The sequence below is a fragment of the Marmota marmota genome, unplaced genomic scaffold (genome assembly GCF_001458135.2).
Source record: "Marmota marmota marmota unplaced genomic scaffold, marMar, whole genome shotgun sequence".
NCBI lineage: Eukaryota > Metazoa > Chordata > Mammalia > Rodentia > Sciuridae > Marmota > Marmota marmota.
The window spans coordinates 21,359,314-21,375,002 of record NW_026000174.1 but is presented as its reverse complement, the minus strand read 5'-3'; the positions used below and the strand labels follow the sequence as shown (position 1 = coordinate 21,375,002).

The 15,689-nt window shown below is 35.1% G+C and overlaps 2 protein-coding genes across 2 annotated transcripts; one reads left to right on the top strand and one right to left on the bottom strand.

Moving 5' to 3' along the window:
- Positions 1-417: 417 nt before the first annotated feature.
- On the bottom strand, positions 418-1,589 carry LOC107157867 (olfactory receptor 10T2-like). The gene has a single exon (XM_015504288.2). It carries the CDS (start codon positions 1,381-1,383, stop codon positions 418-420), a length of 966 nt encoding a protein of 321 aa, XP_015359774.1. The 5' UTR covers positions 1,384-1,589.
- A 12,687-nt stretch (positions 1,590-14,276) lies between these two features.
- On the top strand, positions 14,277-15,222 carry LOC107134065 (olfactory receptor 502). Its single transcript, XM_015476203.2, has one exon. It carries the CDS (start codon positions 14,278-14,280, stop codon positions 15,220-15,222), a length of 945 nt encoding a protein of 314 aa, XP_015331689.1. The 5' UTR covers position 14,277.
- Positions 15,223-15,689: the final 467 nt, after the last annotated feature.

The window sequence follows — 15,689 nt, the reverse complement described above, 5'->3', positions numbered from 1 at the left end:
TGATATTTTATAAGAATAAAATAATTCAACCATTTAAGATATTTAAAATGAATAAAATATCTGGCTATTTTGGACTTGATAAAGAATAAATCCACTATAACGGGATCCCCAATCAACATACTGCCATTCAAATTTTAGACAATCTTATAATTTTCTTCCTTCCCTATAGGCAACTGCTATTATGAAAGTCCTATGTTCCAAATAAGTTTGTTATATTTATTATATTTATATGTGCATATGTATTATAATGTTGGAAAATATTTTAAAATTGTGTTATGTTTGTAGTAGAAAAATGGTAAAACAAGGACATATCAGGTAATGAGATAATATTTAAGTTGCTTTGTACTAAAGTTGTGGTTTTTATTAGATGTATTCCACTTCATCCACTTTTATTTATCAACATTCTGTAATTTTCTTTTAAATGTTCAGGGGTCTTTTATTTATCATCTGAGAAATAAACCTATTGCCACTGCCTAGTACTTTCCTAAGGGCTATCTGCATTTCTTTGTTCCTTAGACTGTAGACGATGGGGTTCAGCAGAGGTGTCAGCACTGTGTATGTCACGGCCATCAGCATGTCTTCACGGAAGGAGTTGATGTTTTTTGGTCTAAGGTAGATATAACAAGCAAATCCATAGTGAATGGACACCACGGTGAGGTGAGAGGAACAAGTCGAGAAGGCCTTATACCTCCCCTTTGTAGAAGGCATTTTCAAAACTGTGGACAAAATGAAGATGTAGGATATCAAAATTAAAATAAAGCTGCCCACCAACACGAAGGCAGAGAGCATAAAAATAGCCATTGCATGATAGGAATTGTAATCACAAGCAAGGCTGGCCACGGGTAAGATGTCACAGAAGAAGTGCTGGATGGTGTAAGAGTCACAAAAAGAGAAGTTGAATATAATGATGGTGATGCACAGAGAAACCAAGAACCCAACCATACAAGAAGTCATCATGAGCTGGAAGCAGAACTTTCTTGTCATCAGGATGGGATAATGAAGTGGGTTGTGGATGGCAGTGTAACGGTCATAGGACATGGCAGACAAAATGAAGCAGTTATTGCCTCCCAAGCCAAAGAAGAAAAACATCTGGGTCGCACACTCCCGAAGGGAGATGGTCTTGCTCTCTGAGAGCAAGTCCACTAGCATGCGGGGGATGATCACCATCGTGGTACAGGTTTCTGAAAAGGACAGACCAAAGAGGAAAAAGTACATGGGGGTGTGGAGGTTGTGACTGAGCTTGATGGCCACCATTATGGACACATTTGCAAGTAGGATGGTCACATGGGAGGAGAAAATCACTACAAAGAGGAGATTCTGCAGGTTTGGGAAACTGGAAAATCCCCATAGAAGGAATGTGTTTACTGCTGTGTGATTGCCCATCTTTTTGGTGACAGCAACTTTACATGATAGGTGTATATGTGCTTGAGGTCAAGATTCTGAGATGTTCATAAAAAGCTTCTTCTGTATTGATGTCACCTGTACATTAATCTAGAGCAAGGGTTAGACTCATTTTCTCTCTTTCTTTTTGGTTGGAGTCTCACTATGTTGCATGGGCTGGTCTCAAACTTGTGAGCTCAAGCAATCCTCCTGCCTTAGCCTCCCAAGTAGCTGCGACTATAGGCATGTGCCACCATACCAGACTTATGGTAAGACAATTCTTAAGAAAGAGCTGGAAAAGAGGGAGTTAAATATACCTAACTGTAATCAAGGTCAGGAGCTCAAGTGATGATTCTAGTACAGAATCATTACGCCATAGAGAGGGACCAAATATCTTCTTGGATTCTACTCATACAACCTCTTGATCCTTCCCTTCTCCACTTAGGATCTGCATGGAAGAGGGAAAATATGAATAAAATCTCTTTGCTTTCATCCACTGGTTTTGTGATACTATATTTTTCAAATACTTCTTGTAATCTAATGGTACACTGGCACTTGGGATTGAACAAATAAAATAACTCAATCATTTAAGTTACTTAAAATGATGTGGCTAATATTTAAACATTTTTAAGACATCAGTGAAATTTTCTAAAAGAACTTTGATATTGTTCTCAGTGCAATTCTGTTTAAATCAGAGCACCCCACCATCCAGTGGCTTCCAGAGTGATTCCATTGTGAAAATGACTAGACCTGATAAATATAATTAACTTGCTACTTCTGCTGGGTTCAGGTCCATGATAATATTTGATGCTTGTAATATACTCTATTAGTAGTTCTTAACAAGTTCTTAAAACACATCAATGATTTTAAAGTTCTTAGGAAATTTTCATCAAAATTCTTTTCAAACAGCCTCCTAAAATATAATGGGCTACCTTGGAGTCAAGTGAATTTGAAGATACTATCTCACTCCAAAATGTCATATTCTGGTCATGATATCTGGATCAACTTTTGAATTTTGGGTAGAATTTCCAGGATATTTTCTAGCTAGTATGCTTGGTAAATGGTCTTTGCATTCCAGACCTGAAAGGAATAAACTCAAATTCCTTAGATCAATTTTTCAAGTCACATTTCTATTTCATTTATTCATCAAACATCAGTTCATGTGGGAGACACAGGCAGGAAACCAATATGATGAATCTCCAAAGAATTTTGATTTTAACTTCTGGCACAAAGATGAAGGGAAAGAAAAATAATAAGAAAGCAGGGGTGGAAAATGGAGGTGTGGGGGAGGGGAGAGAGAGAGGGAGGGAGAAAGAGACACTGTAAATTATAGGATTTACAAAGATTAAGGGAAAAGAAGACAAAAGATGAAACTATATTGTTATTTGAAGAGTTTCTGTTTTCTATGATTTTGGCTATAGAATAGAATAGAAGTTAATTAGCAACTATTCAGTACTGGTAATGTGCCAGAAAACACGTTGGGGTTAGGCAACTCTGCCTCACATAATCCTCACATGTCTGTGAAGTGGGAATTATCATTTGGATTTACAAAAGATGAAAGTGAGGTATGGAGTATTTAATTGGCTATCAAATGTCATGAATTGACTAATGTCTATGATATGCCATTAGATTAACTGCATGGGAAACACATTAGTACCAGACATGTAGCACCTCTGTCAAATGGGAGTGTATCACTATTGTTGTTTATGCAGTCAGGGAAGCCCTCTCTGAGGATGCAATATACTTAAATGAGAGGCGAATGACAATCTGTAAACAACACATAAAGATTAGGGGAGAGAACATTATAGACACAAGTCTCAGCTACCATAAAGACCTGAAGGTGGGCCACAGGTCTACTCAAGCAATCTTCAACCAAGACTCACACAGCTTCTCTTTGAGACCATTCCACAAAGAGCCTTTCCTCTGAAGGTTCCCAGTCTATTATAGTAACCTTTATAGGAATATCTTTTCCACTCTTATTGTTTGGGTTACCACTTATATTTTTACCACCCTCTAATTCCAGTCTCTATGAAAAAATACTTAAAATTTCTTCTGGAATCTCTCCAACACCAGATTTTCAGTGCAAAATTTTCAAAGCAGAACCAGTCATATCCTTCCTCCTGAGTTTTCTAATTGGGCTATTTGTAGATATTAGAGAGCTATCATGAGCTCTGTTTTTTACTTTTTCTCATCTTTACATCCGTGAAGTCACTTCCAGAATTCCAGATGTCTGGACTCCTTATGTCTGTTTTTTAAATCCCTCTGCTACTGCCTTGAAGCCTCCCTATAAGATGAATTGAGCACCTCCTTCAATGTGTGTCACAAGTCTCTTTCTTACAGGTTCATTTTATGTGACCACACTGACCAGATGCTGGATTCCTAAATATAGGATATATTTGCTCTGTCAACAACAGTGCCTGGCTATATACTGCTGATAGGAAGAAATTCAAATACCCCAGCCGGAGCTTCAGTGCATTTCACAAACTGATAGCAAGATAAATCTCCTGGCTCAGCCTCTACCTGCCCTATGTTTAAGTAGGACAATATGTCCTCTATTTTTCAAATACACCCTGATCCTTTAGATGACTGCTCCTTGGCATATGGTGTTCTCTCTGCCTGCTTCCTTTCCTTCCTTCATTGTACTTTCTATCAGAGTTTTACATGTTTTCCAGGTCCTTGCTTCAATTCATTGGACAACTCAGTTTCTCTTATTGTCCACTTTTTCTAGGCTCAAAAGGTCTCTTCTATTCTGCTATCTTACTCATTTAGATTTTTGCACCACCTCTTGCCTCCTGTCTAGGAGTGTTCTATATCAAGTCTATCATCATGCTCTATCACTTCATTATAGATGCCTTTTGTGTTCCCTTTGCTCACATGCCATGAAATGCTAATAACTTCTAATCCATATGCATGCTTCAGCTATGCTGTCTCATAGATCCTCATAGCTACCCAAAGATATAAATGCTATTAAGATGGTCTTGTTTGAGATGAAACTGGAGACGTGGGCGGTAGGTGCACCTCCAGAGCATACTTGCTGCAGAGTGTTGAGAGTCTGGAGAACCACTTGCATGGCTAATTGATTTTAAGTTTCCACATGTGGACTCACTCTAGCATGGGTTCAAGGTCTCACCTGTCCATCTTCATTTCCTGCTGCCAGCCTCCCCTGTGTGAGAATAGTCTGTTGTTTTCCAAATTCAGGAAGTCAGTTCCTCGTTCTTCTACTTTGCACATCTTGTCTGTCTTACTTAAAATGTTCATTCTGTCTTTTTTTTTTTTTTGGTCTGATGAAAACCTAACTGTACTGAAAAGATCATTCAAATGTCACTTGCCCTGGGAAGCCTCTCTAACTCTCCCTTGCAGTGTTGTCATTTCTTCTTGTTTCCCAACCTATTGTACTGTGATGAGAAAGAAAAAAAAATCAAAAAAGTTTGTTTTCATATCTTGACATCTGTATAAGGTAGGGAAGAGACAGACTAGTTTTAAAATGTTGTATCCTTCATTATACAGTCAAAGTCGGTTAATGTAGATATTTGACTAAGAATTGTGCAATGGCTGTTGGAAAAACAAAGAATCCCATATTCTCCACAAATGCTTCCATTATTTTTACTTAAGTGTATTAGTAAATACTTTTTGACACATAGTAAAGATAGCTGGATGTTCTCCAAATGGATACTTTTTACTTCTGACCTGTTATGTTATTAGTCAACATTGCCATTGACTTTCTTTTCTAAGGCAATTTTCTTTCTTTCTTTATATATGTATATATGCACTCGGCCACTGAGCCCCATCCTCAGCCCTATTGTATTTTATTTAGAGACAGGGTCTCATTGAGTTACATAGCGCCTTGCAATTGCTGAAGCTGGTTTTCAATTTGTGATCCTCCTGTCTCAGTCTTCTGAACTGCTGGGATTACAGGCGTGTGCCACCGTGCCTGGCTACTTATTTATTTTTATAAGCAGTTTTCTGAGAAATTGGTAGTTTCTTTATTGCTTTGGTTATCTTAGGCAATTTTAAATTGGTGCACAATAATTATACACAAAAGTGGGTTTCATTGTGACATATTCATACATGCACATGACATACTTCAATCAATTTCATTCCCAGTTCCTCCTGTTTTTCCCTAATTTTATCTACTTTACTGATCTTCCTTCTATTTTCATGAGATCCCTCCCTGCCTTTTTCTCTCTGGCTTCTGTAGAAGAGAAACATATAAAATAGCATAAGTACATTAATTTTCTGAGTCTTCTTATTTTGCATAAAATGATATTCTGCAGCTATACCTCCTTTTCTGCAAATGCCATCATTTCATTCTTCTCTATGGATGACTACAATTCTGTTGTGTATATATACCACATTTTCTTTATCCATTCATCTGTTGATGGACACCTACGTTGGTTCTTTAACTTGGCTATTGTGAATTGTACTGCTGTAAACATGAAATGTACTGCTATAAACATCTCCAAACAGATTTGAAGAATCATATCACTTAGTAATGTGAATGCACGGATTGATGTTTTCCCCATTCTTGCTCAATGAATGAGTAGTGAAAAACAAACAGGCTGAAAAAAAAGTCTTCAAACTTCAGCATCACTCATACTTATCACAAGCTCTTGATGAGTTCATGGAGAGAAGATTCAAAGATATCAGGGTATGTGTAGTTTATACAATCTTCATCAGTGATTTTGGTTAAAGAGTCTTTGATTTTATGATCCTTGTCATATATGCTGATGGTAAATCCTGCTTTGCTCATACTATTCAAGCACAGCAGTGATAGGAGCTTTGTCAGTATGACATTATTTTAATCACTCCAGTGACCCTGGCAGCCACTGGAGAACAAGATGCCTGTAACACTGTGTCAAACTTTCTATTTGTTTTCTCCAAACCTTACCATCTTTATACAGCTGGATTTTGCCATCTTATTCTGTGTTTTCAGTTCTTACAGTCTTTTCCCCATACAATTTTCATCTTTACCATGAATGAAGAACTGGCAATATCCTTAATTTACAACTTACCTGTTTCCATAGAGATTTCAATACCTTCTATCACACTCATAGGCCTTATATTATTCCAAGACATAGAATAATGTCTACTATAAGAAGTGAAAAAATAAACTCCCTTTATTCCCACCTTGTAAAGAAAGAGATTCACCTCCCAGTCTTTTGAAGTTAGGAGGTAACTAAGCAGTAGGAAGAGTGTAGTCTCACAACTCAGGGGTTGCCTTCTGTGGCTCTTCTGGATTTCATATATGTTATAACTCAGGGATAAGTTTTAAGGCAGTTTTCCCCTTTGAATGTCTGTGTTGAGTCCCCTCTGAAATTGGAGTCTCTTGTAACTTAAAGTTAGTGTCTTCTTCATTCCTTAAGGTGGAACTTGGAACCATGCAGATTTTAATGAGAGTCCTGGGGCCACTGGAGACTATTCTCCTGAGACTGCTTTAGATACCAGAAGTCTTGTGTCTGTGGCTCTATCCTCTATTGTAATGTCCACACATGTGCTTTAAAAACTCTAACATATAATGGGATTTTTTGATAAGTTTGTTCTTATTCTTCAAAATGAATTGTTATAAAGATATTTTGTCATAAAAGTGATTCCAGCAGACATATTTACTCTCTGCTTACTACCTTTATTTTATGATTCTGAAAAATTTCCAAGTCCTTCGGTTCTCTAATACTCTATTCACAGGACAGAAAAATGAGGTGTGATGAGACTATTCCCAGGAGAAACAAGTGAAGGTAGGTAGGAAGAAAATGAACACTCAGTATGAGCCTTTGTTACTGCTTTCTCTTGGAGCAACTCTGCTGTAGAAGACTTTGCCTACAAAGAATATTCACTTTTATCCAAATCCGCAGTTATACAGTGACATTTGTGACATCTGCAAATGGCTTTTAATTGCTTCTCTCATCATCTTGTCCCTCAAATTATTTACCATCTGTCTTATCTTCAACCCAATGTATTATCAAGTCTTATCTCCAACATTTGTTCTCAAAATTTTACATCTTATGGCAAACCAGTCAACACTTTTTATCTTTAAAAAATATTCTTAAAAACTTCTTAAATTTATTTTTGAGTAATACGTAAGAGCATAGTAATTGTTCATATTTGTGGAGTACCATGTGGCTTTTGGACACATATGTTTATCGTATATTGTTGAAATCAGATGAGACATCCATCTCCTCCAACATTCATCATTTCTTTATGGTAAAAACTTTCAAAATCATTTTTCTAGCTTTTTGAAATACATATTATATTATTATTATATATGGTCACTCTACAGTGCAATATCACAACAGAATTTCTTATTCCTATTTAAGTATAACTTAGTATCCATTGATAAATCTCTTCCACTTTCCCTCTTGCATCCTGTAACCACTATTCATATCTCAACTTCTATGGAACCAACTTTTTATAGTCTGTGTATGACTGAGATCCTATAGTACTTGTCTTTCTGTTCCTGGCTTAGTTCACTTAACACAATGATCTGCCTGCATAATACCATTCACAGCTGCATAATACCATGCATGTTATCACAAATGACAGGATTTCATCTTTTTTATGATCAAATGGTATTCCATTGAACACAGTATCTCTTGACTGAATTCTGCATTTTTCTTGTTGTCATATTTCTTACATCTGGAAAGATGTTTGGAACTTAGCTAATCTCAAATTTTGCCAATCATTAATTATTCAACACAAATGCCATATCAACCAAGATGCCCTTACATGCATAATATGTAATAACAAAAACAGAAATTATGGTCATCATCATACAAAATTCATGTATGAAGATGTGAATTTGCTGTCAACATACCTTATATTCAAACAGAGATTTGATAAATTGTGGTGTAAAGGTGTATTAAGAATTGCAATGCAAAAAAATTATAAATGTAATGCACTCCTCTATTGTGATGTATGTAAGAAATAATAAAAAATAACTTAAAAAAAGAAATTATGGTCATTAAGAATGAAATCTATTAGGAGGAGCACTTTGGATGGGCTCCACTGGGTTCCCGAACCTCAAAGCTAATAGGTGCAGTTTATCAAACTAAATATCTGTAACAATTAATTAGAACTTACTGAAGTTCTATGTTGAGGGCCACAGCGGAGTCGGGATGACGCATGGCATTTTTACCAGAAGTAGTGGTTGAGAGGTGACGCCAGCGAGCCATTAAGATGACGACTTTTGAGTTCTCGCGGAGTTCCCATTGAGTTCCGGTTGAGCTCTCGCAGGGTATTCCTGAAGAGTTCTCCTTGGTTGGAAGTTCCAGTGGTGGGAGTTCCGGTTGGTGTGTGGTGTGTTCCTGGAGGGCCACGTGGGTGGCGTTCAGGAAAGTTCCCGGGGAGTGTGCTGGTGGAGTTTGGAAATAAAGTTTGTTCCTGCTTGAGTGATTTGTGCCCAGCCAGACTGCTGCAGTTCTAATTGTGTTATTGGTCAGGTGTATACCCTATTATGAAGTGCCTGTTGAAATATTTCCCCCATTTTAAAGAATATGGGTTCTTTATTATCTTATTATTCAATTCTAAGATTTCTTTATGGATTCTATATACAAGCTCATTGTCATATATATATATCGCAAATGTTTGCTTTTCCTTTTCAGTTTTTCATTTTTTGTTTGAGGAGCCACCATTTTACATTTTAAGAAAATCTAGTATGTCATTTTAATTTCTTTATTTTTGCAATTTCTAAAATTATATTTTCTTATATACTTAATGGTAAAAGTATTTAATTTTGTCTTTAATATTTATATATGCAATATCTTAATTCAATTTTTGTGTTTTGTATGATTTAATAGTTATTCATTTTTTCCACATGGGTATTTAGTTGTCTAAGTAATATATGCTGAAAACTCTTTCTCCATTGAATTGTCTTTAACATTTGTCCAAAAACAAAGGTCAGATACAAACATGGTTTAAACATGGATGTATTTTGGAATGTCTTTTCTGTTCCTGTGATCTGTATGTCTATGATTTCACCAATATCATAGTGTCTTGATTAATTTAGGTTGTGGTAAGTGTTGAAGTCATGCAATGTGAATCCTGTAAACTTGTCAGTTTTCTAAACTTGCTCTCACTATTCTGTTTGGTTTAGAAAACAGCAGTTTTCTAAACTTGCTCTCACTATTCTATACAGAATTACCTTGCTAATTTATACAAAAAGTACCATTAGAACATTAATCACATTGCATTGAATTTATAGATCAATTTTTGAAGAATTGACAACTTAATGATATTGATTTCCATTCCATGAATGTGGTATATATCTCTTTCTATTTAATTAGGTCTTCTTTAATTTTTCTTTAAAATTGTTAGTGAGCAGGATTTTCACAGATGTTTGTAAATTTATTCCTAAATATTTATGGTTTTGTTGTATTATAAATATAATTATTTTCTGTTTTGATAGTATCACATAAAAATAAAATTGCTTGGGGGGCTGAAGATGTAGCTCAGTGGGTATATTGCTTGCCTCGAATGCACAAGGCCTTGGGTTCAATCCCCTGCACCACTAAAAAAATAATAATAACAAAAATAAAATAAAATTTCTTGGGAATTTTTGATGGTTTTATTGTGTTATCTGACTGACTTAGTTTTAGTATATATTTTATAGATTTCTTAGAATTTCCTGCAAAAACAACTGTGTACAAATGGAGAGTTTTACTTTTTTTCTGTTTAATCTTTGTGGGTTTTTTACATTGCTGTTAATTAACTTAATTCAATATCTGACACCTCCACTATAATATTGAATAAAAGTGTGTTAAGGGTAGACTTTATTACCTTTTACCCCAACAAAGATAGAAGATATTTAGTATTTCACCATTAAGAGTGATATTGATTGATATGTATTCCTGATCAGACTTTTAATTTTTCTCTTTCCATTTCCTGCCCTCTTTGAGATTATCTAAAATTTTTTACTTCCATTTTAATTTGTCTTCTGGTATTTTAGTCATATTTCTTTGTATTACTTTTAAAATGATTTTTCTCGAGATTATAATTTATGTTTTTAAATTTTCACAATGTATGTACAGTTGATAGTGTAGTAATATTATGAAACATAAAGATTCTGAGACCTTATATTTTTATTTTTTTAATGCTACCTTTATGTTATCATTGTTATATCTGACATATTTCTCCAAAAATATACCACAAGGTAATAATATAAATTGTTTATTTGGTAAGTTTTATTTATTTTGTAAAATATGTATTTATTTGTTTTTAGTTATAGGTGGACACAGTACCTTTATTTTATTTTTATGTGGTGCTGAGAATCGAACCTAGTGCCTCACACATGCTGGGCAAGCACTCTACCTCTGAAACACAACCCCACCCTGAGTTTTATGTATCTTAAGGGAATGGTAAGGACTACAATAGATTTTTATTGTTATTTTATATATAACAAGATATTCACCATTTTAGATTATCCATTCTTGCAAGTAAGAGATCTATTCTTCTCCTGATGTCCACTTTCCTGGTTGTATAATCCAAGTCATAGCTGGAACAACTGCATCTTGGTTCAACTGTGCCAAGGTAGAAACTCAGAGATGGACTTCTAGAATTGTCCATCTGAAAGCTAAGGTTATGTGTATGCACTGCATTCCAGCCTACATTATTTGGGGCTGTACTCAGGGACCTTAGCTGCTTCCACATCTGGAAAGTCTTGCATAGAGACTCAATAGGTGGCTGATGGCCTCCCAGAAGGCCATAAGCTTCAGAGAAAGAGAAAGAGCGGAGCCTGGAAGCAGATACTTTGCTGGATGGTACTGGAAGCAGGAATCTGACAGTGAGGTGGACCTTCTAGGACAGATTGTTTGAATTCTTCAGTGTCAGTTCTCTCATTTAAATGATGAGAACAATAAAAGTACCAATCTCATCAGTTTGTTGTGAGTGTAAAATGTTTATCATATTATTGGCATAAAGTGAGCTTTAAGTGTGTATTGGTTCTTATTATCTAAGTTGTGGTAAACCCACTCCTCAAATGAGAGTTTTCAGAGGTTGAAATGGGAGATTCTTAAATTAGAATTAGTAAGAGAATGAGGGTGAGACTAAGTCTTCAAGTTGAAGATTCTTGCATTTCACTATGAACCAGCTACACCACAAGGCACTACTCAAGAAGCAGTGCTTTGAGACTCTTTCTTATCTGGAAGACATCCAAACATCTTTTTAAAAATGTGTACTTCTTTGTATAACTCTCAAGACAGTTATTTACTTATGTGTGCTCTGCAATGAATGTATATGACTTAAAATATTTATTACTTAAAATTCAACTTTCCTTGAAGTTTCACATCCTATTCCCCAAGGTACATAATGGCATGTGTTACAGATATCAATACACAATAATTATCAATAAACACATATTGAATGATCGAAGATAAGGTTGGCATTTTATATATGAAGTTTAGCACTGAGTATTTCTTAATCAGAAATATCACAGTTCACTTGTAACTAATGTTTATGAATAAAACAATTTGAATAAGACATATTATATTCTTTAGTAATTATTAAACAAAGATTATGAAATTATGCAGGTATATAGAAACAAATGAACAAACTGACCACTTGAGAATTAACAGAATCTTGAAGTATTGGTTGTTTTTTTTTTAATTGAACTTCTCAATATCTACTACAGAAAATAATGATACTCTATGATGCCTTTGAATTCACGTTTGAATCTCTAGTGTCTTCAGAGATTTATCCCCAGAGGAGAACAAAAGTAAAAGATAGCTATATAACCACTATGTTTTTGGTCTATTACTGAAAGATGAATGGGTTCTTATTTCAAGAGGTAAGACTTTGACTTTTGTTAATGAATCGGATGCATTGATTTTTATTTACCACTTGAGATAACTTTAATCTCTAAAATTATCTGTGCTCACAAAAGGTAGTGTGGAAAGAGAGCAGGTATAATTAAGCAATGAGCTAGTGGGCAATATTGGCTGATTTTCTCTGTTTCACCATTGGTTTCAGGGGAAGGAAGAAACAGTCACAGCCCAAGTTACCAAGATTCTTGTTCTTTTATTTTTCCATTTGCAAAAATATATATATTAAAAATTGATGAGCCATAACCAAAGAAAAAATTCAGTCTTGTTAACAAACAAATATTAATAAAAATAATGCAAATGCTTTGGGTTTTTTCCTTATAAAATAGGAATTTAAAGAAAAAATTGACAGTAATCAGTTTTTAAGCAAGCAAGGAAGACTACATTGGTGCCAATTCTAAATAAGTAAATGTTGAGCTAACGATTTCTCTTCAAACTTATTTATTTATTTATTTATAACAGTGGAAGTCATTATAACTCTTATTGTATATATATATATATATATATACCTCAATTTTTCATATCTCTGGTTGTATACATAGTATACTCACACCAATTCATGTCCTCATACATGTACTTTGGATAATAATGATCATCACATTCAACCATCATTAATTAACCCATGCCCCCTCTCTTCCCCTCCCACCCCTCTACCCTATCTTGAGTTTGTCTATTCCTTTCATGCTCCCCCATCCCACTATGAATAAGCTTCCATATATCAAAGAAAACATTCGGCATTTGTTTTTTTGGGATTGGCTAACTTCACTTAGCATTATCTTCTTGTTCTTTACACATAAGTCTTTTAGCACTATGCAAACTTGGCACTTTACCAAAATGCTAGTGTTGAGATGCTTTGGCATTTTTAAATATTTACATTGATGATCTGAAAATGTAAAGAGAAAAAAATCTTTGCATAAATACTTTGTTTAGCATCTGGATGCTTTAGTTTCAAGGCAAACTTTAGAAAAAGCTTGGTGTATTTACCATCAGAGAATTTGAAGAAGGTGGTCAACCTGGGCCCCTAGCTTGATTCTTCTTAAGTTTTTTATCTATACTTTATTCAACTATATATAGTATGTTGACAATGATATTATTTTATGCTACAAAATTGCAGTTATGGTAGGAAGTGATTTGATTTACTAGAATATTATATTTATATACTCTCAATCATGCCCATTTCACAGTGATTATGATACTTTAAGCTACTTAGTAAAAAATATTTTCAGCTTCAAATATGTAAAAAAATTTTTATAAAGTTTATAATAGGCAACTTCATTTATAACCCTAATGTGAAATTCATGTCTCACTTTACTATCAAGAACAAACTTATTTCTTCTTTTAAAAAAATGGTCATATTTAACTTACACATATTGTGAAGTATTTAGTAACCTAGGCAATCCTGGTACACTTCAGTTACCAGGAGGCTTAACAGAATTTTCTGTTCATTCATTATCAGGCATAATGGACTACATGCTCACTAGTATTAAATGATATCATTATATAGTTACTAAAACAATGGACAATCATATTTCCTACAGTTCATATTCTGATTTGATGATTTGATATGTAACTTTGTGCAAGTTACATAATATCCTTTAGACTATATTAACTAATCTAGAAATAACAAAAGTGATTAATAGTATATGAATAATGTAATAACTATATATAAACAAATATGTATATATATGATTCTTAGCATACAGCTAAGAATTAGGAAGCGTGTAATAAATATTAGCTAGAATTAAAGTCTTTCAAACTCTACGTATGTTTTTTTCTAATATATTCAGCATTCACTTTTGTCATTTTCATCTGTTGTGTATTTTGTTTGGCTTTAAATCTTCTTTAGGTGTATTTTGGGGAACCATATAATATATGAAAAAAGATTATATAAAGGAATTTTGGGCATTTCTGCTAAAAGCAATTTAAAATTACTGATAGGGTCAGTAATTTATTGCACATAAATAACTATTGGTGTTTGACCATCTTTATTTACTTCCCATATACATTAATGAAAATGAAACCATATTGTTTATAAATACTTTCATGTCATTTTTTCCTTACAGGTTCATTTTTCAGCAGCCACTGTCCCATGGATTCCCTGGTCACTGGGAACCACACTGCAGTGACAGAGTTCATTCTGTTGGGCTTAACTGAGGATCCAGTCCTCCGAGTCTTCCTCTTTGTGATCATCCTGTGCATTTACCTGGTGACCATCTGTGGCAATCTCAGCACAATCATTCTCATCAGAGTCTCTTCTCAGCTCCATCATCCCATGTACTTTTTTCTGAGCCATTTAGCTTCTGCTGACATAGGCTATTCGTCTTCTGTCACACCCAATATGCTTGTAAACTTCCTGGTGGAGAGAAACGCCATCTCCTATGTTGGGTGTGCCACCCAGCTTGGTTCAGCAGTGTTCTTTGGGATAGTGGAGTGCTTCCTTCTGGCTGTCATGGCCTATGATCGCTTTGTGGCAATCTGCAACCCACTGCTGTACTCCACCAAAATGTCCACACAAGTCTGTCTCCAGTTATTTGTAGTGGCTTATACAGGGGGTTTCCTTAATGCTTCCTCTTATGTCATTTCTTTCTTTTCTTTGCTCTTCTGTGGACCAAATCGAGTCAACCATTTTTTCTGTGATTTTGCTCCATTAGTTAAGCTCTCCTGTTCTAATGTCAGTGTCCCCTCAGTTGTTCCTTCATTTTCTGCTGGCTCCATCATTGTTGTCACAGTTTTTGTCATTGTCGTCTCCTACATCTACATCCTCATCACCATCCTGAGGATGCGCTCCACTGAGGGGAGCCACAAGGCCTTCTCCACCTGTACCTCCCACCTCACTGCAGTCACTCTGTTCTATGGGACCATTACCTTCATTTATGTGATGCCCAAGTCCAGCTACTCCACTCACCAGAACAAGGTGGTGTCCGTGTTCTACATGGTGGTGATCCCCATGCTGAATCCCCTCATCTACAGTCTCAGGAACCAGGAGATTAAGGGAGCTCTGAAGAGACAGCTTGGCAGGAAAATATTTTCTTAGTTATTCCTTCTATTTTATTCAACTTGACATAATAAAATATCCCATAGTTTTAATTATAAAAGGAAATGAGTGCCTGTGATTGAACTCTATCTATTAACATGTCATTATCCAGTCTGGAGCTCTTCAGCAAACATACAGTGTTATTTCAATTTTCAGATGACATTGTAGGTTAGTAGCTCATAGTCAGTTACCTTTAATCAAATCAAATCAAATTTAAAGTTAGAACACAAATTGGCTCACAAAATCTGCTGAAAATCCTTTTAAAGTTGTATTCATATTTTTTCAAAACATTGTTGTCTGACATAAAAAACAAGTCATTGCTCCTGTTATAGTTGGGATGTTAAGTGTCCTGCAAAGGCCCCTGTAGTGAAGGCTTGGTCCCTTTGGTGTTCTATTGGGAAGTGGCGGAAACTTTAAGAATGCAGCCAAATGGGATATCTTTAGCTCACTGGGGCCATGCCCTCAAA